Raw genomic sequence first — 24,680 nt, forward strand, 5'->3', positions numbered from 1 at the left:
GGATAATGAGAAGTAAAATAAATCTTAAAAACATCTTCCCCCACCACTCTCTCCTTCTCAGACTCAGTTTCCTCCCCCTCAGTGGCACAGGGAGTGAGGGTTATGGTCAGTTCATCACAGATTGTTCTTGCAGCTACTCAGGGAGGGAAGTCCTTCCCTTGCTCCAGCATGGGATTCCTCCCATGGGAGACAGTTCTTCCTTAGCTTCTCCAACTAATCCAGCCCACAGACACAGTCCTTCATGAGCTGCTGCAACGTGGGTCACTCTTCCATGGGGTGCAGTCCTTCAGACACACCCTGCTCCAGCATGGATCTCCCACGGGTCACAAGTGCCACCAGGAAACCTGCTCCACTGTGGGCTCTTCTCTGCAAGGGTCTGCGGGTCCCTGCCAGGACTCTGTTCCAGCCCAGGCCTCCCATGAATTCACAGCCTCCTCTCAGGCATCCCCCTGCTCCAGCAGGGTCTCCTCCAGGGGCTGCAGGTGGATCTCTGCATCCCCGTGTTCCTCCATGGGCTGCAGGGGCACAGCTGCCTCACCATGGGCACCTCAGCTCTGCCCCTGGAGCACCTCCTGTCCCTCCTTCACCAACCTTGGTGTATGCAGGGCTGTTCCTCTCACACATTGCTGCTCTGCTCTTCTCTGGCTGCAAATAACTTTTTCCTCTTAAATCTGTGATCACAGAGGCATTAGCATAATTTCTAACTGGCTCAACCTAGGGGAGAGGCACTTCCATCCTGGAGCCTCCTGGCACTGGATCTGCTGGGCATGAAGGAAGCTTCCAGCAGCTTCTGATGGAAGCCATCCCTGTAGCACCCCCACTGCCAAAACCCATTGCAAATCCAATACAAGGGGACACAACATCCCTAGCTTTTGAGTGTTAACATGGAAAATGGCAGGTAAACAAGGAGCAAACATGCCAATCAAATTATTCAGAACTTTTTGTGACCAACTGCAGGGCAAGCAGGATTTCCAGCAAGCACAGAACTGTGTGGGGGAGAGGCAGAGCTGTTAGCTGAATGTGGGGTCAGCTTTTCAGCTTGTCATTAAGATAAGTTATTTTCTCTTGTACGGTACACATTAAAGAGGAGAGGAAAACTCCAGCCAGTGGGGTCAGCACAGAAGCATCCTGGTAGCAGACAAACACAGCAGCAGGGCATAGTTTCTGCAGAAAGTTTTCCTCATGCCTTTTTATCCCAGGTGTTGAAGAAACAGTGCCACTTAAGGCAACAAAGCTGTCAAGCTATTAACTCAGTCATTTAAGAAAGGGAAGAAAAAGGCAGGTGGAGCTATTTGAAGTCAGTGCTGGGCAGTCAGGACCTGACTGACTGGGTGGCACAGGGTCCCCTCCTGCAGCTGCTGCACACACTCGTCTTAGGGATGGGTAGAAATATTGTCTGATTCAAAACAGGGATAATTCTCTGTAACCTAAATACAAGAGGAAGACTGTTAATTTTCAGATAGAAGTATTGCTTTCTAGCTTTACTGTTTGTACTGCAGTAGTTGTGCATCAGCAGCACAATCCTTGTGCAGAAGTGTAGGCAGATCTTAAGAGTTGTAGAATGGGTTAGGCTGGAAAAAAAACTGTAAGATTGAGTCTACTGTAAAACCAATGCTGCCAAGTCCACCACTGCCACCAGCCCCCAAAGAAGGGCTCTGGCTGTCAGCTGATTGACAAGATTTTGTGCTTTTCTTAAGTGAGGAATCAAATTTTGTCCGACTCAAATTTCCCATTACATTATATTCCCTTTTGGTAGTGTGCTCCAGTCTCAATCTGCACTATCCTGTATTTAGCACAGACATACCAGTCCACATGAACATGAAGACAAATTTTCCTGTTTCTGCTTTTAAAAAACCTGTTCTGCCTCAGAAAAGCATCAGTGCACGGTAACCTGATTATATTTAAAATAGGCAAGTTCCTGTTTCACTCTGAAACTGCTCACACTGAGTTCAGCATGTTTTCCTTGCAGCCTGCTTTCCAGCCAGCTCCCCCCGTTTGTTTGCGCTCTCTGCTCAGCCCCACATCCATTCAGAGAAGGCAGCACAAGCTCATCCAGTGCAGAACCCTGCCTCTCTCCACCCTGGCCTGTGATTTGCATCTCCTGTTTTTCACAGTGCTCACCTGTGCCAGCTCAGGGCACCCAGCACTGCAGGGATGGTGTGTGGAGCAGAGTGACAGCCATTGCCCCTCTCCATGTGCAGGAGCTGGGACACCTGGTGAAAACCCTGCTGATGATGTCTGAGTGTTTACAGCTCCCACTGGACTTATCCTAGGGGGATCTGAACACCTTTATCAGAGGAATAAGACAGGTGTCTCAGTATATACTTAGGGACATCAGCCACTGTCTCTACTCCTCCTCACACCTGTGCACCCTCACACCCTCTCCCACCACTGATGGCAACTTTGGGAGCCCATCAAACCAGCACTGTGCTTCACCCCACAGAGAGCCTGAAGGATGGTAAAACTTCCCAGGGGTGTTTAACAAGTATGAGAGATAGACAAAGGACAGGCATAAGAATTTTACCTCTTGTACTGTGCTCTTCATACAGGAATTTGTACACAGTGGGGGTATGACAATATCTCTCTTTGCTATTTGGTTGGCGTACCACATGAGAATAGTAGGAAAGTACCAGTGCTTTTTCAGGGCCAGGAGAAAAGACTGACCCAATAAGCTTTCTCTTTAATACTTTCTTTTATCTTGGCTTTTCTTCTCTTTTTTCCTTTTATCTATTTTTTTTCTATTCCAAGTGGGAGACAACAGGAAAAAAAAAAAAAAAAGAAAAAAATAGCAAGGTATTTGATTCAGGGAAGAAGCACAATGGAAAAACAGCCCTATGAAATGGGGGCTAATAGCAAATTCCTCTTTGAATTAAATCTACAAATCTCCGAGCACTCAGATTCCCCTAGGGACAGTTACTTCTCAGTTCACTCCACACCCGGAAGCATCTGGAGAGAGCTTACTTACTTACTGTTTTATTTGAATGGCAGAACATGAGCACTCTTATTTACAGTGAGTTAAATTATTTTTGTCTGAACTACGCATGGCAGAGGTTAGCTCCACAGGTTCTCCTTTGCTTATACTTATTGAAACTTTGACTTTTCTAGGTGCATATTTTGTCATTTTTGTAGATACTGACACTGTGTCAGTGCTTCTGTGCTGGGCCCTGTGCCATCACTAGTGTTCCCACACACGGTGCTGGGCTGGCTTTCTGCCCCCAGGTCATGCCAAGCACCCACATGTGGGGCTCAGCCATGGGCACTCTGGGTCATCCCTCCCTGCTGATGCTTCCCTGGGTGCATCTGCCTGGGCTGAGCTCCAGCTGAGCTCCAGCATGGCAGAGGGAGCGGGACAGTCCAGGAGCTGTGCTCCCCCCAGCATGGGGAATTCTCCCCTGGATGGGGAATTCTGTGGTGACAGCCCCTCTCCAGTTCCTCCCACACTGCTGCTGGCATCTCTCTGCCCTGTCTGCCAGGCCCATGTTGCTTCCCTTACATTCCCTGGCACCTTCAGCTGTGGGATTTATGCTTAAAGGAAGGGTAGGAAATGTTCACCAAACCCAGACTGTGGTTTGCAACAAGCACTACTTCTCTTTCCCTTCTCCTGAGGCTACTGAGTGCAGACACAGCCCACCTGCCTCCTTTAAGCCAGAGACAGGCAGAGATGTGGTTTAGCCTCAAGTGCTCACAGCTGTGTCAGCAGCAAGAACCGAGTCCCCAGTGCTCCCCAGGCGCACACAAGTGCACTGGACAAACCCCACAGTCCATGTGCTCCCAGCACAGGGCACTCACCTGCACCGTCCTCGACAGCTCCAGGGCATTCTTCTCTGCACACACACCGCCCTGCTTTCATCCACTAGCACAACAGCTCTGTGTCAGGTTGAAGTGCTCATGTTGGCCAGCTGTGCCAGACGTGCATTTTCTTCCCCACAAGATCAACATCCCAAGGATACAGGGCAGGGAAATGCCGGAGCTGCAGTTCCTGCTCAGCCCTGAGTATCCCATGCTCCTAGGCTGGCCCTGGACGGCTCAGGACAGGACATTCTCTGTGCTTTGGGAGGGGAGGTGGTGTGAAGGAGGCTGGTGCTGCACTGGCTGTGCCTGTGCTCCCCACTGCAGCTGGGACAAGGTGACACTGTGACATCCCCACACCTCAACAGCACAGCAGGCTGCTGCAGGGTGGCAGAAACCTGGGTCTGGTTGACTTCCATGAAATCAGCAGGAAAAGGCAGGTCAAGCATGCTCAATGATTTCCATGGTGTCCACAGAGTTGACATCTCTATGTTGTAAATGGATTTATTTTCACTTCAAATTGAAAAGCCTTTGCAGACATTTTAAAGGCTTATCAGGCATGATCTTTGTCTAGTCTGAGATAAACATTCCTGCTGTCTCCTGACTGCAGTGTGTAGCTGAATTCATATCCATTTAATTTGGCCACATTCCTTCTAGAAGTGTTTTCCAGACCTGCTCTTTCTTACTTTTTCTCTCTAAGGTTTACTTAAGACTTCTCTTAGAGTAAGTTTTGTTACATGACTCATGACATTCACAATTTAAAAATACTTTGTGAGGATCCTTTCTTAAGGATTAATAAGTCATCCAGAAGAGTAATCAATCCTCATATGTGCTAACTTTGATAAGAATGCACTGCAGGTGAGACACTTGAAATTAATAGAAGAGAGATTCAAAGCATTCATTTTAAAACACACTTTCCAAAACCCCAGGGCTATGCATTGCAAGCCTGTGTTGAGGCTTCCTAGGGGTTTGGCTGCTACATTTTAAATAATTCAAAATTCTCATTGGGTTATTCTATAGGTTGTGTTAGTTTGGTGGGGGGGGGACAGATTTTCCAGGTGCCTTGTTTTCCTATTTATATTCACAGTGCATAACTATTTCAGTTTCACTGTGTATTTTCCATAGACTACAGGAAATAAAAGCTAGAGCTGGGAAGGTTTAGGACTGAGAGAGGCTCCTGTGACTATTTGTCATGACAGAAATCCTCAGTTTCAGTTTCCATGGGCTCCCTTTCCTCCAGAATTCAATCTTCTCTGACCTGAATTCTCCTCCCTACCTGGTCTTAACAAGGTGTGGAAGGAGCATTCTCACTTGTGCTCATCACAGTCATGAGCCCCTCTGTCCCTGTCTGAGACAGAGACTTCTGGAGCACACCAGAGCAGCATCTTCCTGCCTTCACAAGGAAGCCAGCACCTCTCAGCACCTTCAGACAGCTGATGAATATTTTTGCTAAGCAGAGACTGATCCACTTGGGCAATATCTCAGCTTCTCATCTAGGGACAATTGTTTACAGTTCATTGGGTGAAATATGCATTTCTAGATACTACCACCCCTAAGGCAGTAGTGACAGCAAATTTTTATTAATTTTCAATATTGTTCTCTAAAAACTGGAGAAAGACATATCTGGCCCTTGGAAGTTGCTGGCTTTTTTATAGGAACAGAGACTTTCCTATTAAGTTAGACATTAAATACATCACGTCTCCTGACTCCCACGAATGCCTCCTCACACCCATCATTTCAGGACAGGTTTTTCTTCTCAGCAGAGCCCTGTAATTAAATGTGAACTTAAAAGTACCAGGCAGGCATCACTGAAAAAGACAGACACTTTTACCCTAGTGACAATGACAGATCTTGGATTTTTACAGATATGAGGTGCTGTTTGTGTAATCACATTACCAGGAGAGTTTGTGAGACAGGCCACTGATGCAGTTTTCTGTTGTTTTCTCAAGGTGTCAGATCAGCTGGGTGTATGATGGTGTCTTTCACAGCAAGAGGCAGCTGCAGCCAGTCATGCTGACCAGAAACCTGCTCATGTTTCTGTCTGACACAGCATTTGCTGGCCCACATTCCCTGGAGCATGTTGACACAGACAGGAATAACAGGTATCTTCTCTATTCCAGTGTCAAATCTTGACAGCTTAGGTATCTTCATCTTGGGCAGCAACCACATCCCTGCACTGCAGCTTCCTCCCAACTTCAAATGAACAACATACAAGCAACCACAGCAGAAGATGCCCAAGCTCTGCAGAAGAGCAGTGATGTGACTCTCATCCTAAAAGGCAGTGACATTACACACAGTGACCCTGGTTCTTTTCAGTCCGATTTCCACAGTTTGGGCTTGGCGGGCTGTGCTGACATCTCTGGGGTCCAGGTGGGGATGCAGAACTCCACAGCCCAGCCCCTTTGGCTGGGAACATTTTATGGTGTGGAAAAGGAGCCCTACATATACCCTGATGTTTTACAAGGCCTCTGTCTTATCTCTGCCAAGGGTCTCTACCTGCAGTTACAGCACCCCAAAAATCTAAATGCTGACACATTTCAGAGCTTAACCAGGCTCTGAAAGCTCGACCTAACCCAAACCCACATCCATGCACTGCCCCTGGCACCAGTGGCACGAGCTTGCTGTAGGAGATGGCTCTCAATGCAAACAGCTTTGGTACCTCTGCAACACCAGCTCTGCTGCCTTCCCCCCCCTCACCTGCCTCCACATCAAGGGTAACTCACAGGTTCTGCAGCCAGGCTCTGGCTGTTTGGAGAAACTGGCAAAGCTTGAACATCTAGAGTTAAGTCAGTCACATTGAGTATGTATTCTGACAGCTCTAGCAAGCACTGAGAGCTTTGAGCAGACTTTGTTACCCGAATCTGAGCCACAACACACACCTCCATCTCCAGGACATGCTCATTTACTGCAGTGCCAGCCTACAGCTGCTGGACTTACCCTTCACTCCTCTCCATATCAACACCTTACAGAGCCCTTTCCAAAATCTGCATGTCTAGCAAGTGCTGAATCTTTCTTCATCCCACATTACTGCTGACATTCAGAATTTCTTTCAAGGCTTGAAAAACCTCATGGTCTTGGAGATTAGTCAAAATAACTTTGAGCTGGGAGATCATGCCAAAGGACAAACTGTTCCAACAAAGATCCAGTTTAGAGGTGCTAATATTATCATCCTGTGAACTGACAGCAATAGGTAACCAAGTATTTCACAACCTCAGGAAGTTACAGCATGTTGATCTGAGTTACAACAAATTGACTGCATTCAGCACAGATCCGTTTTCTAATCTTAAGTGTGTATCTCTCCTAACTGTGCCCATAAAGGATCCATATTGTACCAGGTGATCAACTAGTACCCCCAGATGGTCACTGCATAACCAATTTAAGCTACAACCTCCTGGGCTGCACCTGCTCTAAGACTGATTTAATCACCTGGTACAAGCATCATCTGGATAAAATTGAAGACCTTGAAGGAACAAGGTGTTCTGAACCCAAATTGCTAGCTGGGTTAAGCTGGCCTCCATCTCTCTCTCTTGTGGGAGGGACATGCCAGGAATCATTGCAATTGTCCTGGCTGTTTTATCCTGTAGTGACATCTTCATTTGGGGTACTCACTGTTTCAAGCAAAATTACCAGCAACTCTAAGTCCAGGATGGGGACACAGAAAATATTACAGCAAGTGTATGAAGCTAAAAGACATCCCACTGTTCTAATTTGTGACATGTATTTTCTTAACTTTTTAATATCCTCTCTATCTATATTAAAACTTTTAGAAAAATAATGAAAAAAACCTATAAAATGAAAATTATAAAATAAAAAAAAATTATTACACGAATCTTGAAAATAAATATCTTATAGAGAAATCCCAGTTCAACTCAATGGTAGCCCTGTTGTACCAATACTGTGGCTAATGCACTTGGAAAACCCAACAGCAAAAATAAAAACTTACTTCTCTTTAAAAAAAAGAAAATGTAACCACCACGACTCCCAAAAAGGAAAAAAAAACCCAAACCCAAAACCAAACCAAACAACCCAATCAAAACTCAGCCAAATAAAAAAAAACAACTAAAACTCCCAACCAAATTCTGCTCTCTATCAAATACCCTTGAAAAGCAATGTTTTGTAAGAGCTGGCAGTAGTGTGCCCTCCTCTGCTAAAAAACAAACAAACAAACAAAAAAAACCAAAAAACCAAACCAACCAAAAAAACCCACTACCTGTAAAGGACAGATTTCTAGTCACATGCCTGCAGGGCTGGTAGTATCACCTCTGTGATTTTTTAAAAAATATTTCTTTAAAATGCTTTTGATCCTTTGAGAATACCTGGACACTGAAATTCTGCTCTCAGTCTTTCAGACTAGGGCAGGCCCTGCTCCTGAGCTCTCTACAGAACTCCGCAGTAAGTAAAGACAGAATGATTTTTAACCATAGAATTGTGGATTTGTGGGTCCAATACTCTGCTTGCTGGCACAGGGCAAAACCCCTCAGTGCTGAGAGACATGAGCCATTCCTCTGGAGCCTGGAGCTCCGTCCAGCCCCGGTGAGGAGAGCAGAGGCTGCCAAGGGCAGGGCAGCCCCATCCCGCAGGCGCTCCTGGCGTCAGCTGCCTCTCCCTGCTGCTCCTGGTGTGTGTCCCTGGAGTGAGTTCAGGGACAGAGATCCCTGCTTCAATTGGATATGCAACAGCTAGGCAGGAATAATGTAAATATATATTATTTATATAAACCCAAATTGTCTTCTCAGAGCAAGGCGGAGTGTGTCCATCACACCAAGGATCTAATGGCAGCTTGTCAGGCCTACTCATGTGCCCTGAATCACCTTAAAGCCATTTATGCTTACCTCAGGAACAGGCTTCCCCTGATGGATAGAGAAACCTTCCTGGTGGTAGGAGCCTCCTGGAGCACACACCAGGGCAGGCTCAGCCTGACCTCTCCCTCTGGGTGAGGCTGGAGTGTGGCTGCTCTCTGAGGTGAGCAAGGCCAGCTCAACACTGCCCATGCAGGACTCCACATTCAGCTTCAGCTGCTGTGCAAAGGCATTTCCTCAAGATTTGCCTCTCTTACATGCTGACTAGCTAAAATTTCAGACTCCCCCTGAGCAGTGGGCAGGAGCTGTGCCCCAGCTGCCCCACACTGAAGCTGCAGGGGCTCCTGCCCTCCACAAGGGCTCAGCTGCAGAACTGTCCCTGAGCAAGCCCTGCTGCCTGGGCTGAGCACACCCTGACTCCACCATGGGAGCAGGCAGGGACCAAGGCTCAAGGTGCATTTTCCTCACTCTGCAAATCCAATTGGTTAAATGAGTAACCTCCAGTGTTGTAAAAATCCAGCATGATTGCCAGTGTGTGTTCCACCCAAGAAAGACTTGTTTCTTCCATTGTTTCCCTCTTGAAATGGTGGGTTCAGGAAGGTGTTAGACAAATACTGATATCAAAAGGGAGCACAGCACACTCCAAGGGCACCAAAAAAATTTGCAAACATCAGGTAGTAACTGTGGGAGATCCAGCTATAGTAATGACTGGAGGGAAAATTGCATATTGGGCTGAAAAATATTCTGAAATGCCCTTTGGTTTGGAGAGAGCACCACAGGATTTAACCACCACCGATTTCTGAAATGCTATCTTGTGTCACAGTGTAGACTCAGGTGTAGACTTCAGTTAAAATTCAGGTGTACCTCAGAAGGTAACATGTTTTTCCTGTGCCATACATACTTGCACAGAGTATTAAGGCTTTCTTGCAATCTATCCCTTGCCCCCCTCACAATTAGTTTTAGATGACCGTATCTTCAGGTGCTCTGATTTCACTCATTTCTTTACATTGTCATCTTTGGTCTATTTGCCTGCAAAACCACCATTCATAAGACACTGTGCAAACAATGCTGGACAGCATACGCTGTATATTTCAGGATACACAACCTCTAAATACAGGGCCTTTCCTTTTCCTGAAGGAAAATTTATCTCTGGGTATTATACACTAAACTATGTACACTAGACTATGTATGAAGACAAGAATTCAAAGACAGTCTTCTGGGATTACTTAGTAAAGATGTACATAGAAAGAGGCAATAGATTTTTTCTTCAAGAATTGTGTACCTACTCAAGCTCTGATGTGATGCACTCTTTTGGCTTCCAGTCATGCCTTTTAGCTCTCATTTTTTTCAAATATGGCTATGAAGCCAGCACAGAGAGAGAACTGTCTGAGGTGAACAGTGCCTAACAAGATTTTGCTCACCACCACCCTAGCTCCTGGACTACATCCCTGAAAGTCACAGTACAGCTCAACACCATAACACAGAATTTACCAGTTTTTACAAAAGAGAAGGAACTTCAGTATATCTTCATTATTTCACAGACTGCTAAGCACTTAGCTTTATTTCACCAGGACAAACCAAAACTCAGAGCCAAGCTCTTATTTCCTTAACTATGCTTAAACAAGGTTTCTCAATAAGATGCAAGTCAATTTTTTAACAAGATAGTTGAGTAGGCCAATTTCTACTATGTTGACTTCAAAAAACACATCCTGATGTCAATGGAACATCTTCAAAGAACTCTCTCATTCACTGGTCTTGTCTGTACCTGGAAAAACAACAGGTGAGGTTCCTTCTCAAACAATCTATACTATACCTCCCTGATCAGACAAAAACAATGGAAATTCTTCTCCCACAGTAGCAGACATCTTTCCCTACCTGTCGCAGTGGGGTATTGGCAACCTACCAAATCCCTTGGACATCCTCTTCCCCTTCAGATCTGCATTCCTTAAGGCTTGATGTGAACAAGAACACAACTACACTGATACTGTCTTACTCTGTAATCTTCAGTTCCCCCTGATGCTCCCAAATTTTGCCTCTTGAACCTTCAGCATCACTTCCTACCTGTGGTGGCTGGAACTTCAAGGTTCCTTCCAGCCCAAACCATTCTGTGATTCCTACACTCAGTTCATTCAAATGCAACCTTGGAAGGTACCTGGAAGATTGATTTGGTCAGTTCTAATCAATTATTGTACTGCAGATACAGTCAATGGAAAGAAAAACTGTTGCTACCTCAAGGTGTGCAGTGGGACATGCATCCATACACCCTCCAGTTTCTTCCCGTGATCTTTTCCTTCTGATCTGCCCTCAGTTTTGATCCAAATCAAGCTGGATGACCTGAGAAGTCCTGCAGGCTAGGTAAGCCTACACAGAGTAAGGTGCCTAAGGATGTTTAGCAAACTGAGTTCAGGGCTGAGGAAGGGAGCTCGCACTCCCATCCCAGGTAAAGAGAGGAAGTGAATCTGACAGGCCATGCCAGACATAACACTGATAACCCATCTGTCCCAACTTCCCCCTTTGCACAAACTCCACACACCATTCCTTTCCTGTAGCCCACAGAATCTGGGGCTCACTCCGGGCATGCAGGTTCCTATGCCTCCCCTGGCAGAGACAGCTGTGCTGCCCACAGCCAGGGACAGCACAGCCAGCAGAGGCATGAGACAGTCAGCATACAACTCTTCAAACTTTCCATGCCTCAGCTGCTGGATCCTGCTCTTCTCTCCTCAACCCATCACCCCCCATCAGTACACTGGATTTCCAAGACTATCTGCATTCTGGTGAGCTGCAGCAAACTGGAAAACTTGGGGGTGAGCTGCAGCTTCTCCTCACCTCTATGTGTCAAACAAACAGAAAAGCAGCAAATGTGATGCTGTCACACTGCTGCACTTAGTTCTGTACAGAGGAACAATATAGACAAAACAAAGCAATAAAAAAATGTGAACACAAATTCCCAACTGCTGGACAGCTCTGCAGAGTTAGGAGCAGTGGAACAGTAGAGGTGTGCACTTTAATATATGCTGCTCCTATAGTAACGAATGATGATATGTCTTCTGCAGAAAGAAATTAAACGTCGCATTACAGGCTGCTGCCCATTGAAGTCAGCAGTCAGGCTATGTCATCCAGCACCACACCACACTCACCTATCCAACAGCTGAGCAGAGGATCCAGACATAGTCTGAGACATGGAGATACTCAGCCATGCACACTCCCTCTGCTCCCAGACCAAACTGCATGCAAAACCCTCCACCAGCACCTGCCTTAAAGGGTGCACTGAGCTGGTCCCAAAAACCACCAAAAATTCCAGCCTCCAAGTACAGCAGAGATATGTCTTACATTACAGCAGTGAAAGCAGTTCAAGAAAAAATGCTAACACAACAGTTTCATGCTGAATTTTTATTTCAATGTTATGCAACTGCATAAGTATAAATAATTGTGTTCAATATATAACAATTATGACATCCATAAGGAGTTTCTCAGAGAAAATAAGACTGCAAACACTTTATTGCACAGACCCTAACAATTTTTTTTAACTTTTTGAATATTTTTTTGTAAGCTGAGAAATCTACTGCAGGAAGTCTACAAAAGAACACATCAGATCTATAATCACATTAAGACTGACCAAGAAGAACACAGGCAGGAGGATCTCTAACAGCTCACTTATAAGGTAAACACCAACAAACAGTTACTACATAAACACAAGCTTATGCACTATTACACTTCCAAAATGCAAAGAACTTATTTGTCAGAAGTGATAATGCAAAATATTCATAAAGATATACTGTAAACAAAAGCTAGATGTGTTTTAAAAGAAACAAGAGGATAGTTGCAAAAAACGCAGAGACTGTAAACTAAGAAATATCTCCCAGACAGAAATGTTATTTTGAAGTGCATTAGCATTCACTTGTATTAACTGCCAAAGCACAGATGAACTGTAAATGTTGAGACCATTTTGTTTTTAAGACTTCTCAAAAATTATTATCCACTGCTTACTAGCTCCTTTCTGAATGCATCAATGGCAGTATGAATGTTCTAGTGCCACATGAAAAATCAGGAGTTTTATGTGTTACTGCATTTTCCTTACAGGTTTGCTGTAATCCAACTCAACAAATCAGTATAATAAAGTTTTCAGCAGAGGGAAACAAATTTTGCACACTGTCTGTTGTCACGTAAGTCTCCAAGTCAAGATCACACACTGTGCTTTTATGAAAAGTTTTCTAGCTTCTGAGACAGAAAGACAAACCATAAGCATTGGTGAAAAAGGTAGGGGCTTAGCTCTACTGTGGTTACAGAAAACAGAAATAAGCAAAAACGACCATTCTATTGATCCCCAATTATTAAAACCCATGCGCCTGCAAGGGTATTTCGTAGTGCTTCTGTACATGTTTCAAATTTTACCTTTCATCCCTCAAAACAAGCTAAATACTCCACACAAAAATGATCAAAGTCTACATGTTCCACTGTATATAAAATTTAAATAAGGCTTAGCAAAAGTAAAAAGACAGTAACATTCTAGCACCAAATAGCTCCAACAAGTTCCTTTGTTAAAAAATGCTTCTTTTGTAATTACAGTATTGAATTTTTTTGCATACAAATAAAAAGATTATGTTATGAAATGTATGGAGCTACTCAATGCATTTCAAAATGAATATGAAACCCAGGATTACTTGCTAAAAACAGCAAGTTAGATCTACAACATAAGGCCCCAGCTATGTATTAAAATGTGTCAGATAGCCTAAACTTTTTAAAGGATATGATACTGAAGTGTATTTTTCCTTTTTACCTTACTTGTCTTGAAATAGAAAACAGCTACCAGCTATATGACACTAATTAAATAGACCTATATGCAACAAAATGTATTTTCTAAATGTATTAAGAACAGGGATGAACTTCATAGTACTACCAGTCATGTGCTTATACTTGTGCCTCACACTGTAAGGGTCTGAATTTAAAAAAGCTCAAGGAACTCGAGAGGATTGCAGCAAAAACTAAGCACATGGCCCGTGCTTCAGAATTCCAGCCTTGTCTGAGGTGAAAGCCACACAATACACTCCCAAGAGATATGACAAGAACCATCATTTCACCAGAGAACACAACTCTTGCTGGGATGCCCGGATAATTACATCATCTTCCCATAGCTTTAAGGACATCTACTCTAGTCAGACTTTGTGCAGCAGGGAGATACAGTTATTTCTCGTGTTAGATCTGGTGAAGCAGCCAGCCAAGTACAGTACTATCAAAATCTGATTATTAAAAATACACATAGAAACTCACAATAGGTCACTGTATTATTCTGTACTAGTATTTTTAGCCTCTATCTAGGATTTGTAATAAGTAAAAACGTGGCCTGTTTTTTTTCTGCTTTTTTTTTTTTTTTCCCAGTCAGACCAGTGCCTGTGCATATCCATGCCAGGTCTGAATTTTAGTAATTTGGTTTCATATTCGAGTATGGCAAATACGTGGCAAAGCAACTATCTTAAAAAGGGAAAGAGTAAACAACGCAACCAGCAGCAAAGTATATATGCTACATTCAAACCCCAAACACGTTGTTAAGTATTTACAGAAGAAGTATTTTCAAGAGCTCTAGGCTGTAAAGGTATTTTTGTACAAATACTATGTGGTAACAGTTTTACCGGTTACAATTAGAAAGGCATTTTGAAAAAAAGTCCTCTCTTTACATATCCCCTTGTATTGTTTCTTCAGTGACATGAAAGCTTTGCCGCACAAAGACACGACACAGTGCTGGTTTAAAGGCAGTACAACGTATTGAAACTGTTTCCGCTAGTGTTGAATTCACACTTGCCACGCCTTGGAGTTAACACGTTTTTTTGTGAGCACTGCTCCGGGAAACTTCCTTTCCGCGACGCTGCCGAGCTGAGTCTTTGTCATCTGAAAGTGCGTTAGGGCGGTCAGGTGTGGCTGCTGACCGAGGTAAATCCTTACCTACATTCTGTTTTCTTGAAGCAGACTGCTGAGTGAGAACAGCATCTTTTCCCTTTACATCCACAGTGTTAACGAAAAGAGGCTTGTCTTGATTTCCAGGTTTCCCCCCAAGGTTTGAAGCAGGGTGGTGGGGTTCTGCTACAACAGCGGCACTGTGCAAGGCCATCAGTGAAACACTCTTAGTCATTTCTGCCTTACTGCTCCCTGTGGAAGAGGTGCTTTTCTTATTCAGTTCCTTGCAAGCTGCGGGAAGCTCTGATGAGCCTGGTTTCACCTTTGCTGAAGATACATCACTTTTGGCTGAAGACAAAACAGATACTTCCTGTCTACATTCAGAGAAATTGGATGAACAAGTCATTGGCTTTCCTGGTGCTGCAGCCACACGACAAGAGCTTTGCCCACTGGCAGGCGGTAGATGTTTTATTGCAGTCTGCTTGTTTGCATCCTCTGGCTGTTTCTGATGAATTTGTCCCTTCCCTTTTATATCTTGAGAGATTTTGCTACTTGTGGTTGCTTTTTCTCCTCCTTTCCCTCTGATATCACAGGTTGTGAGACAAAGGGCAGGCTCCACTTTCCCACTGTCTAGCTGGACGTAAAGTGCGTCAGTGCATATTTTTCCTTCAGGTCTTTTGTCTGCAGTGATCATCTCATTACTAGGACTTCTGTCTGCCTCTTTGTTCAGCGAGAGACAGTCTTTCACAGTGGAAAGCTTTGGAGCAGTGGTTTGTTTTTCACTGAAACGAAGTTGCTTTTGATCAGCAGATTCCCCCAAGCTGGCTGGGTCTTGCCTCTTAGGATTCTCTGGACCTGCTGGCAGCGGGCCCACAGCAGAGCATTTGGGTTTGGTGTCAGGGGCTGTGCTGCTCATTTGGAGGGTGGTCACTGAGCCATGGTCCAAGCCCACAGGCCTTTCAGCCTGCACATGTTCATTGTTCATTCTTCTTGATGAGCATGTAACAGGAGAAGGGTGATCTGGGACACTTTTACTGGCATGTTTTCCATCCTTCCTCGAGACCACAGACAACTGAGTAACAGTTTCTTTTTCTTTCACGGTTGGAGCACATGGCTTTTGTGACAAAGCCTGTTTATCCAAGGACTTAGACTTGGAGGAACTTGTATCAGAGGCTGGCCTGGGTTTATTACTGCTGTTTTCCACACAGGTGGCAGCAGGCTTCACATGCTCTTGAACCCCTGCATGAACTTCGACAGTGCTGTGTCTGCTTACTGCCTCCTTCACTGCAGGGGAGCCTGAAGTGTTAAGCTGCTGCCGAGGAACTTGGCTGGACTGCTCTCTCTCACTAGTCTGAAGTCGTGTATCAGGGAGAGTTTTCTGATCTTTCTTTCCCGTATCTCTAGCACTGTCCTTCTGCACAGAGGAAACCAGTGCAGACTTGTCGGTTTTATGATCACAATCTCTTGAGGGTTGCACGGGCCATTTGGATGGAAGAACATCGCTCTTTGCCTCTGTGATAACTTTCTTAGACTCAGCTTTCTGCTTGGTTATATCCCTTTCCACAAAACTTTTAGAAACACTGCTGTCATCTTTTCCAAGCTGTTTCTGCGATTCTCTGCCATCCTTAGGCTGTGCCTTGGGGCCAGCTGGCTGCATTTTCCCTTGCATCTCAGGTGGAATGGCAAGGTCAGCATGATTTTTTTCACTGCTCTTGGAGCAGGTTGTTATCAGGACGTCTGAGACAGAAACTTTCAGAGATGACTCCCTGATCACTTCCACCTTTGCGGGGATAGGCTCACAACCTCTCTGGACTACTGGCTGTTTGACAGGCAACTCTTTCTGTATTTGCTTCTCTTTTCCTACAGCTTTTTCAGGAGTGCTTTGGGCAGCAGAAGGTTTAGAATATGTTTGAGTAGTTTTAAAACTCTGAATAACACAAGACTTTACCTCCATTGAATGCTCCTGTTGTTTTGAAGGGGAGGTATCTTTTTTCTGGACAGCTTCAACAACAGAAATACTGCCTTTAGTGGCTGGACTGCAAACCTTTTTCTCTGTCACTGCTTCTGTAGCCACAGGGATGAGCGTTGGATTTGGAGAACTCTTGCCTACTTGTGGAACTTGAGGCTCTGCTATGTTGACTTTGACAGATTTTGGGTAGCTTAACAACTGCTCTTTCTGAGAGACCATTTCTGCTTTCCCACCACTCCCTTGTGGCACTGGGGGTTTAGGAGATCCCCCATCACTGCTGGTGCTCTGTCCTTCTGGCAGCACACACAAAGGCAGTTCAGCCTTTGAAGCCTGTGGCCCAGAAAGTAATGCAATATCTAGTGTGCCTTCTATTGGCTTCAGACAGGAAACAGACCTCCCATCAAGTTTATATTCTGAAGGACTTTTTCTGACAGGAGCTTCAGTGGAAATAAGGGCTGATTTTTCCACACTCATGTCTGCTCTGCCACTCAAGGTCTTGAGAGGAACAAAAGAAACTGAGTTAATCTGAGTAGCATGTGCACTGCCAATAAATGCTCTACCATCTGCAACTGCAGTGGAGTCCTGCTGTATGTTTACAGCTCTGCTTGTACTAAGTTGAAGGCATTCATGAACATTAGATGTCATCTTAGGTTTTAGCACTGGACAGACACTGTCATCTTTTTCTTCAATAGACATTTTCTTTCTGAGATAATCAATATTTGCAAGTTTACCATCTAATCTTTCAAATTTGACAAATTCTTTTGTTGGTAGAATTTTATCTGTGTTTTCTCCCTTTCCATTCAACATCTTGTCAGAGGATTGAGGTAGCACATCTTGCAGGGTACATGAAGGGGAAATTCTTTTGAAGTCGTAGGAAATATGACTGAGTTCAGTAGGGGGAGGTCCATGACACAACAGCTGTGATTCTAAAGCAACACCATCATTTGATCTCAAGTTTGCATTCTTTTGAAGGGTGTCTTTGAGTATGCCACCAGCTGACTGGGTCTCCATAGTAACAATTTTCGTTTCCAACTGGTTTGATCTTTCTAATACCTTCTGGAATGCTTTTTTGTCTCTTTCTTCCAGTCTTAAGGTATTGGTATTTTCTGTTTCACTGCTAGGTTCATGTATAGCAGCATTCGCTTTTTCAGCAAAATCTTGCTTTTTCATAACCACTTTGACCTTCAGCTTCTCTCTGTCTAGCTCATCAATGGATTCTTGTCTACCCAATTTTCGGGAGATAGGTCGTTTCAAGCAGCCCTGCTCTGCAGGCCTGACTCGTGTCAGCGATGGCACATCACATACATTCTCCTCCAAGCTCTGAAGAGTTACTTCTCTTTGAGATAATTCTCTATTCACTTCTTCCTGGGTCACTTCCAGACTGTGTTTTCGTGAACATAAGTGTTTTTTATCACTGCCATAGGAGGGTGCAAGTTTCTCTTCAGACTGGACTCTCTTCAACAGTGGAGATCTTGGTGGCTCTGCACTCTTTGGCCTGACAATATGCCTCACAATAGTTGGAGGTGAGTGCATTTTGCTAGGAAAAGACTGAGCTAGTTTTGTATTTCCAATTGAATGTCCCAGCAGTGGTGATGGAGACCGCTGAGGAGATGTTGGCTGGGGTGTTGGAGAAGGTGTCCGTGCGAGAGGAGACAGGGGAATGCTGCCAGCTGATTTGCGCCTTCCTGATCTGTATCTTTGCCCACCAAGCTTTGGACCCAAGCCATGAAGAGTGCTGGGTCTTATGTGCCCTGAACCAGCTGGAGAATTGGGAGCACTGGAACTAGGGGAGCTACTCTGGGAAGAGTTAGTACCTACAAAAAGAACAAAAAAACCAAGCAAACAAACATAAGATTAGCAAGACTTTTTCCATCTTGTCTAAATGTTCAGTAAGGAACAGAACAAAAGTCCTGTGCTATCTCCCGCCACAGTGTTCCAAAATCTGGAAGGCTTTAAATGCAAAAGGTTTTAGACTGCAAAACCTGCATCATTCCAGTAACATTTGCTGTTTCTCCCTTTCTCTCTCTTCCATCATCCCCTTTAAGTTATCTCTTGCTTCTGCTTAAATAGAATAACTAATGCTTTCTGACACTTCAAAGCAATGATCAAGGCTTTCAAGATATTTACCTTTGCCAAGGGATTGAACAATAGCAGTCAATTCTAGTGCACACTACAATTGTGACAGAAGTAAAAGAGGAAAAAGGGGCAGGCATTAAGGAGTCTGAGAGATGCATATTTCAGCACTCAGTTAATCTTTTCAGCAATAAATCTGCATTCCTGAGTGCTATCCTAATTCCATTATGTAGCAACTTTTAGCCCAGTTTCACTGTTTTATCACATAGCCTCTCTTAGGCAAAATTCTCTCTTTTGTTTGAAACTGGGTCTCAACTTGCAGCCACTGGACTGAGATCTAAACACTAGGACAAACTTTAGAGAAATTTCTTTTTAGGTACTTCTGTATCATAAAAACACCTTTTGTTTTGCATCAGGAATTTGCTTCCCTTTTCTAGACAGAAAACAGTTGTTCTATGATTATGTCTGTCAGAGCTGACTGCTCTTAGGAGAGTATATCAGATCTGTGAGGGCACACAAAATGTACAGTACCCTTCTGGTCCTTTTCCTTTGCTCTTCACTGCTTCACACTCACCTGATGGAAAATCAGGAGTGGAACGGTAGCTTGGGGTAGGAGATCTAGGAGATAAGCTGTGGGTTGGAGACCCAGGCAAGCTTTCCCCTGAAGAAAGGGATCGGTTCAGGCAGGAAAAACTTCTGCTTGTATGAAGGAGAGGTGAGGGTTGCTTTGCCAGCTTTTTAAAGAGAGATCTTCTCCTTTTGTGAGAAAAGCACAGCATTAGTCCTAAGTTAACATGCACAGAAGATACTATTACACAGCAAAAGTTCATGCAAGCTGACACTATGAGAAGAGTAAACCTATCTTCATATGAAAGCAAACCACACTGCAGACTGTGAAGTTTAGAAAACATCCTGATACGTTAACAGGTGGGACAGACACAGTAATTAATTTTATTCACTTTAAAATTTACTCACTATATTTCATAAGAACAATTACTTCGTTATCAGTAAAAATCTTTGCTTTCTTAATTTAGCAATCTATCAAAACTGAAGAAATATGTATAAAGTACTAGCAACATATTTATAAAATACACATGAACGTATCAAATTAAAAACTCTCATAGGCATTAGCACTAGAAAGTTTAATTAAATAAGTGCAAAATTATATAGTTAAGCCAAATTAAGATGCAACCTCAGTTATTCACTACTTTAGTGGTTGTTCTAGCACATCTAGTTTAGGAAAAACAAAACTTGAAAGGTCACATAATCTCAGAGAAGAAGAAAGAAATACAGAAGATGAGAGAAAACTCTATTAACATAGCATTTTAAATTTGGTGTTATGTACACCACACAAGCAAACAAAGACATGCCTTCACTGTGAAAGCCAAGGATTACTCACCTCTCTAAACTCTCCTTCTTCTTGGTCTTCTTACTGCGCCTAACCATTCGGCTCCTGTAGCTGTTCCGCCTGGCAGGTCCTGTCTTGATGGAAGTGTTTTCAAAAGGAGTTGTCATTACTGAGACTTTGTTGCCACTCTGCCAAAATGAAGGAAGATGCTTTAAGTGCAATACAAATAATACAAGATGACTTTGCCTTAAACTGAATCTACACCATACAAATGCAATTAAAATGAACTCCAGAATAAGAAGTGTTTCTGCAGACACTGCCAGCCACAGTTAGTAAAATGAGGATCAGGAAGCTCTCCAACTCTGCTGTATTTCCTAACTTCCTCCATTCAAGCTCCAAGACAAGGAGTAATTCCAGTAATTGTACACAGACAGGAGGACACCAAGGATTAACCAAGACTGCAAAATTCAAGACAGAAGCTTCTATAGAAATGGCTGATTTTCCCACAAAGAACAGCTGTAACTGCACAGTGGTCCATTCACATCTCATGATGCCAACTTTACAATGATGAAACAGAGGAGAAAAATGAAATCTACATTGTCAATCCCAAAACACATTCTTATCTTGTTCAAAAGGGTTAACAAGTATAATTAACTAAAGCTTTTTAGCACTGATTACACAAAGAGATGACTCAATAAAAAATATAGGTACTTCCTCCTGATTTTATGTTTTAAAAATCTGTACTTCCTACTCACCACTTTATACCCCTATTGTTAACTTCCTTTCAAAGAAATCCCAATAGCCCAAATTAATTTACGATACAGCCCAACAAGTTAAGTTATGGATAAACAATGACCTCTTGTTTTGAGTTTACTCTTGTAAGTAGTGAGCAGGGTTGTCATGTTTCTTTTTCTGCTGTTTCTAGCCTAGAGAATGAGCGCACATTAAGTCACAGAATTTTCTCTTACGTATTTCTTGCAAAATTGGAAAACTTGGAAGTTCCTCCTGGTTTCAGAGAAATAAAGACTGAAGAAAAAGCGTATTTTGCATCTTTGTTTAGGTTTTTTATATTTTCCCATCACCTTACTGCTTCCCAGTGCTTTTTTTCTTTACTACTTTTATACATGACTACGCACTGTGACAAGCAGAGCTCTGCATGTAACTCCATTAATTGTTAAAAATATAGGAAGAAATATACACCTTTCTAAAGTAATTCTGATCTGCACTAGCTTACACTGAAAAGATTACATGAAAAATGGGATATGATGAGCTACAGAGAAAATAAAAGTTGTTTTGTTTGTTTGTTACCATGGAAAAACTGTGATTTTCTAATAAGACAGACTTCGGAAATCTCCACCAAAGAAAAATGTGACAAATTATTAATGAAATAAGGTGCATGATGAGAATTACATTAATTGAAGAAGCTCTGTCAGACATGCCAGGGTATACATGAGACAAAAACCTTTCAGGTCTTAATATGACAGCAATCTCCTGTATAGAGGCAAGAAAATATTTCATATTCTTTGTTTTTACTTTTCCTCACTGATTCCACTTTTAAAGAAGAAAAATGAGAAGTATCATGATCATCAAAAGCCTGAAGTATCTGATGAAGATGCAGGCATTAGAGAATACGCTTGAAAAGGTCAGTTTTTTTGAGAGACAGAGACATCTCTCTTTGTGTCACTGCCTCAAATTTATTTCAGCTACCTCTGCATCAGTGCCAGTCTATGACAGAGAAACTAAAATCATAGCACCATATAGTCACTGGCCCTCTCCCAATCTGCAATAGCATCTTAGAGTGTGTACTTCCAAGAACAATAAAATCTAGTAACTAATCCCAAGAAAACAAATATAACCCCACCATCGTAGATGAAAACAGAAATCATTTTAGTATCCCAGCTGTCCAAGAGTTACCTTTAACAACAATTCAATGACTTCTGTATGAACAAGACCATGCACTGGCTCTCCATTGATATGAGTAATCAGGTCTCCAGCTTTTAAACCTGCTTGGTAAGCTGCACCTCCTTCTTCTACATTCTGAAAATGAGAGGAAGAGAATATACAGAAGATGAACTCCAAACCAGTTGGCAGTGAAGAAATTTAGATACTCATTTATATAAAGGAAGAAGAAAAATACTTTCAGCTCTTTCACCATCCCCTACTAGCTCAAACTTTATATTTAGGTGGGGCCTGGAATGGTTTCAAAGCTCACTGAAACACTGCTGTATTATGTAAGCTCTGTAAAACAAGGTGTTTTCATGCATGATAAGAAGGGGTAGTTCACTACCCACTGTAAATTTTCAGAACTGAGACCATTTTTAGCATCTGATAGTGAGAAACACTAATGTAATTAAGGTCACATGCAGTATTTGAATCACAATAAAAATTGTGACAAAGGATCAACACAAACTGAATTGAAAAATATTTTGAAGATGGTTTAAATAATTGATTATATTTTTAAATGAGTTTTGAAAATCATGTAGACACTACTGAAGACTACAGTGCTAACAGAGCTTAACAACATGATACTTTAGAAACACTCCAAGGCTTAACTTTTACTTCAATGTACCATTTTTCCCCTTCCTTTCACTTCTGTGATGTTACACTAGTGGCAAGAAATCTTTTTTATAAATATATTCCATTATCCACCAAAAGTACCCAGTTCTCCAGATTCAATATTTTTGATGGATTAATAGGTCTAAGGGGTAAACAATATGAATAAAAAAATGAGTACACTACATCAGCACTGCTACTTCAAAATCCAGAATACATATTTAAAACTAAGCAGTGTACAAAAAAGTCTTTTGATAAATTTGTAATAATTTTTTAGGGTAGCTGAAATAATTTACATACACACACTATTTATATAAGAGTAATTTATACAATATATAAAATAATAATTCATTACAACATAAATTATAAAATTAATGCATATATATGTACATAAATATGCAATTATTTTACAGTTAAGGAGGCTGACAACCAAAGAGCTGCTTTAGCCTCTTTCTCACTGTGTAGTGAAGAGAGGATAAAAAATACATTATCTATTCAAGGCAGTTAATCTTTTTCCTATGCCATCCAAATCTCAACAGTGTTCAGAGTTCCAAACAATCTGTACATTTCTACATAACAGAAAATCAGTGCTTGAGATCAGCTTACTTTGTGCCTAGTAAAATACTCCTGACTTTCATGAATCCTTTAATTTATGCAGATTAACAAACTCCACCTATTTTTCCACAATTTCTCTTTACAACCTCCTACATTTGCAGATCCTGTCCCCAATCAAAGAGGGTTTTCACCAATCCTTTGGTTTCCTAAAACACAGTACTCTGAACTCAAGGCACTATTTTTTATAACTGACAAACTTGCCAAAAGTTAAAGTGAAGTTGCAGAAGTTCATCATCACATGGAGATAATGCTTCTGCCAAGGATGGCTTGCTGTCTTCCCTACAGGCAACACTACTCTTGTGTACAGGCAGAATTTAATTTTAAGAAAAACTGCTTGCACATCATTGAAATTTGTCATGCGTCAGCAAGGAAACATGTACTATCTTACCCAAACGATGTGGTGCACAGTGTAGATATCACTGTCACCCACGTAAACCCTGATTGCTCGGATGGTAAAGCCATACTTCTTTCCTGAACTGTGAATTACAATCGGCTGATGAGGACTTGCAGCAGCAATTGATGAATCACGGCTGGGAGAAGAATCTCGGGATGATGAAAGGTCGGATGATAAGGAATGAGGAGACATAGGACTTCCCAAAGGAGAAACACCGAACACATCTGGGAAAAAAAAAAAAATCTGTCTATTACACTCTGACCACACCAATTTTTGTTCAGCCTAATGACATCTTTGTATTAGAATCACAGAATAATGAGATTGGAAGAGACCTCTAAGATCATCAAGTCCAACCTATGTCCTAACACCTCAACTCAGAGTCTAGATTATAGCACCAACTGCCATGTCCAACCTTTTCTTAAACGCATACAGAGATGGTGATTCCACCACCTCTCTGGGAAGAGCATTCCAGTACGTTATTATTCTTTTGGTGAAATTTTTTTTCCTAACATCCAGCCTATACCTTCCCTGACGTAGCTTCAGACTGTGTCCTCTGGTTCTGTCATCTGCTGCCCGGTGGAAGAGACTGACCCCCACCTGTCCACAGCCTCCCTTCAGGAAGTTTTAGAGAGCAATAAGGTCACCTCTAAGACTCCTCTTCTCCAGGCTAAACAATCCCAGCTCCTTCAAATGTTCCTCACAAGGCTTGTGTTCCAAGCCCTTCACCAGCCTTGTTGCCTTCCTCTGGACATATTCAACCATCTCAACATCCTTCCTAAACTGAGGGCCCCAAAACTGGACTCAGTACTCAAAATGTCTCACCAGTGCCAAGTACAGGGGAAGAACAACCTCCCTGCTCCTGCTGGCCACAAAATTCCTAATGCAAGCCAGGATGCTGTTGGCCTTCTTGGCCACCAAGGAACATTGCAGGCTCATATTCAGCCGGCTGTCAACCAGCACCCCAGGTCCCTTTCTGCCTGTACACTATCCAGCCACACTGTACCCAGCTTGTAGGGGATTTTTATGGCCAAAATGTAGAACATTCAGACTTATTAAACTTCATGCTCTTGGACTCTGCCCATCTATCTAACTGATCTAAGTCTCTCTGCAGAGCCCTTCTTCCTTCCAATAGATCAACACAAGCTCCCAGCTTAGTGTCGTCTGCAAATCTGCTAATGAAGGACTCAATGCCCTCATCCATATCGTGTATAAAAATATTGAACAGAACTGGCCCCAGCACAGAGCCCTGAG

General features: G+C 42.8%; 2 protein-coding genes across 14 annotated transcripts in view; one reads left to right on the forward strand and one right to left on the reverse strand.

The window, feature by feature from the left end:
* Positions 1-6,683: 6,683 nt before the first annotated feature.
* Positions 6,684-8,472, forward strand: CD180 (CD180 molecule; the record flags this gene model as incomplete). The annotated part of the gene is given in 5 exon segments (XM_079330394.1): positions 6,684-6,782; positions 6,786-6,911; positions 6,913-7,107; positions 7,109-7,290; positions 8,256-8,472. Coding segments are annotated over 5 exon segments (819 nt in total).
* Positions 8,473-11,963: 3,491 nt separating this feature from the next.
* The window catches only part of MAST4 (microtubule associated serine/threonine kinase family member 4), a 216,928-nt gene continuing 204,211 nt past the window's right edge, over positions 11,964-24,680 (reverse strand). For all 13 annotated transcript variants that reach the window (XM_079330483.1, XM_079330482.1, XM_079330477.1 and 10 more), the window contains 5 exons: positions 23,424-23,653; positions 21,782-21,904; positions 19,919-20,055; positions 19,094-19,275; positions 11,964-18,260 (listed from right to left, as the gene is read on the reverse strand). In XM_079330483.1, the coding sequence (XP_079186609.1) occupies positions 14,398-18,260; positions 19,094-19,275; positions 19,919-20,055; positions 21,782-21,904; positions 23,424-23,653 (4,535 nt within the window). In that variant the 3' untranslated portion in view covers positions 11,964-14,397. The remainder of the gene's footprint in view (positions 18,261-19,093; positions 19,276-19,918; positions 20,056-21,781; positions 21,905-23,423; positions 23,654-24,680) is intronic.

Source organism: Erithacus rubecula, assembly GCF_903797595.1.
Source record: "Erithacus rubecula genome assembly, chromosome: Z".
NCBI lineage: Eukaryota > Metazoa > Chordata > Aves > Passeriformes > Muscicapidae > Erithacus > Erithacus rubecula.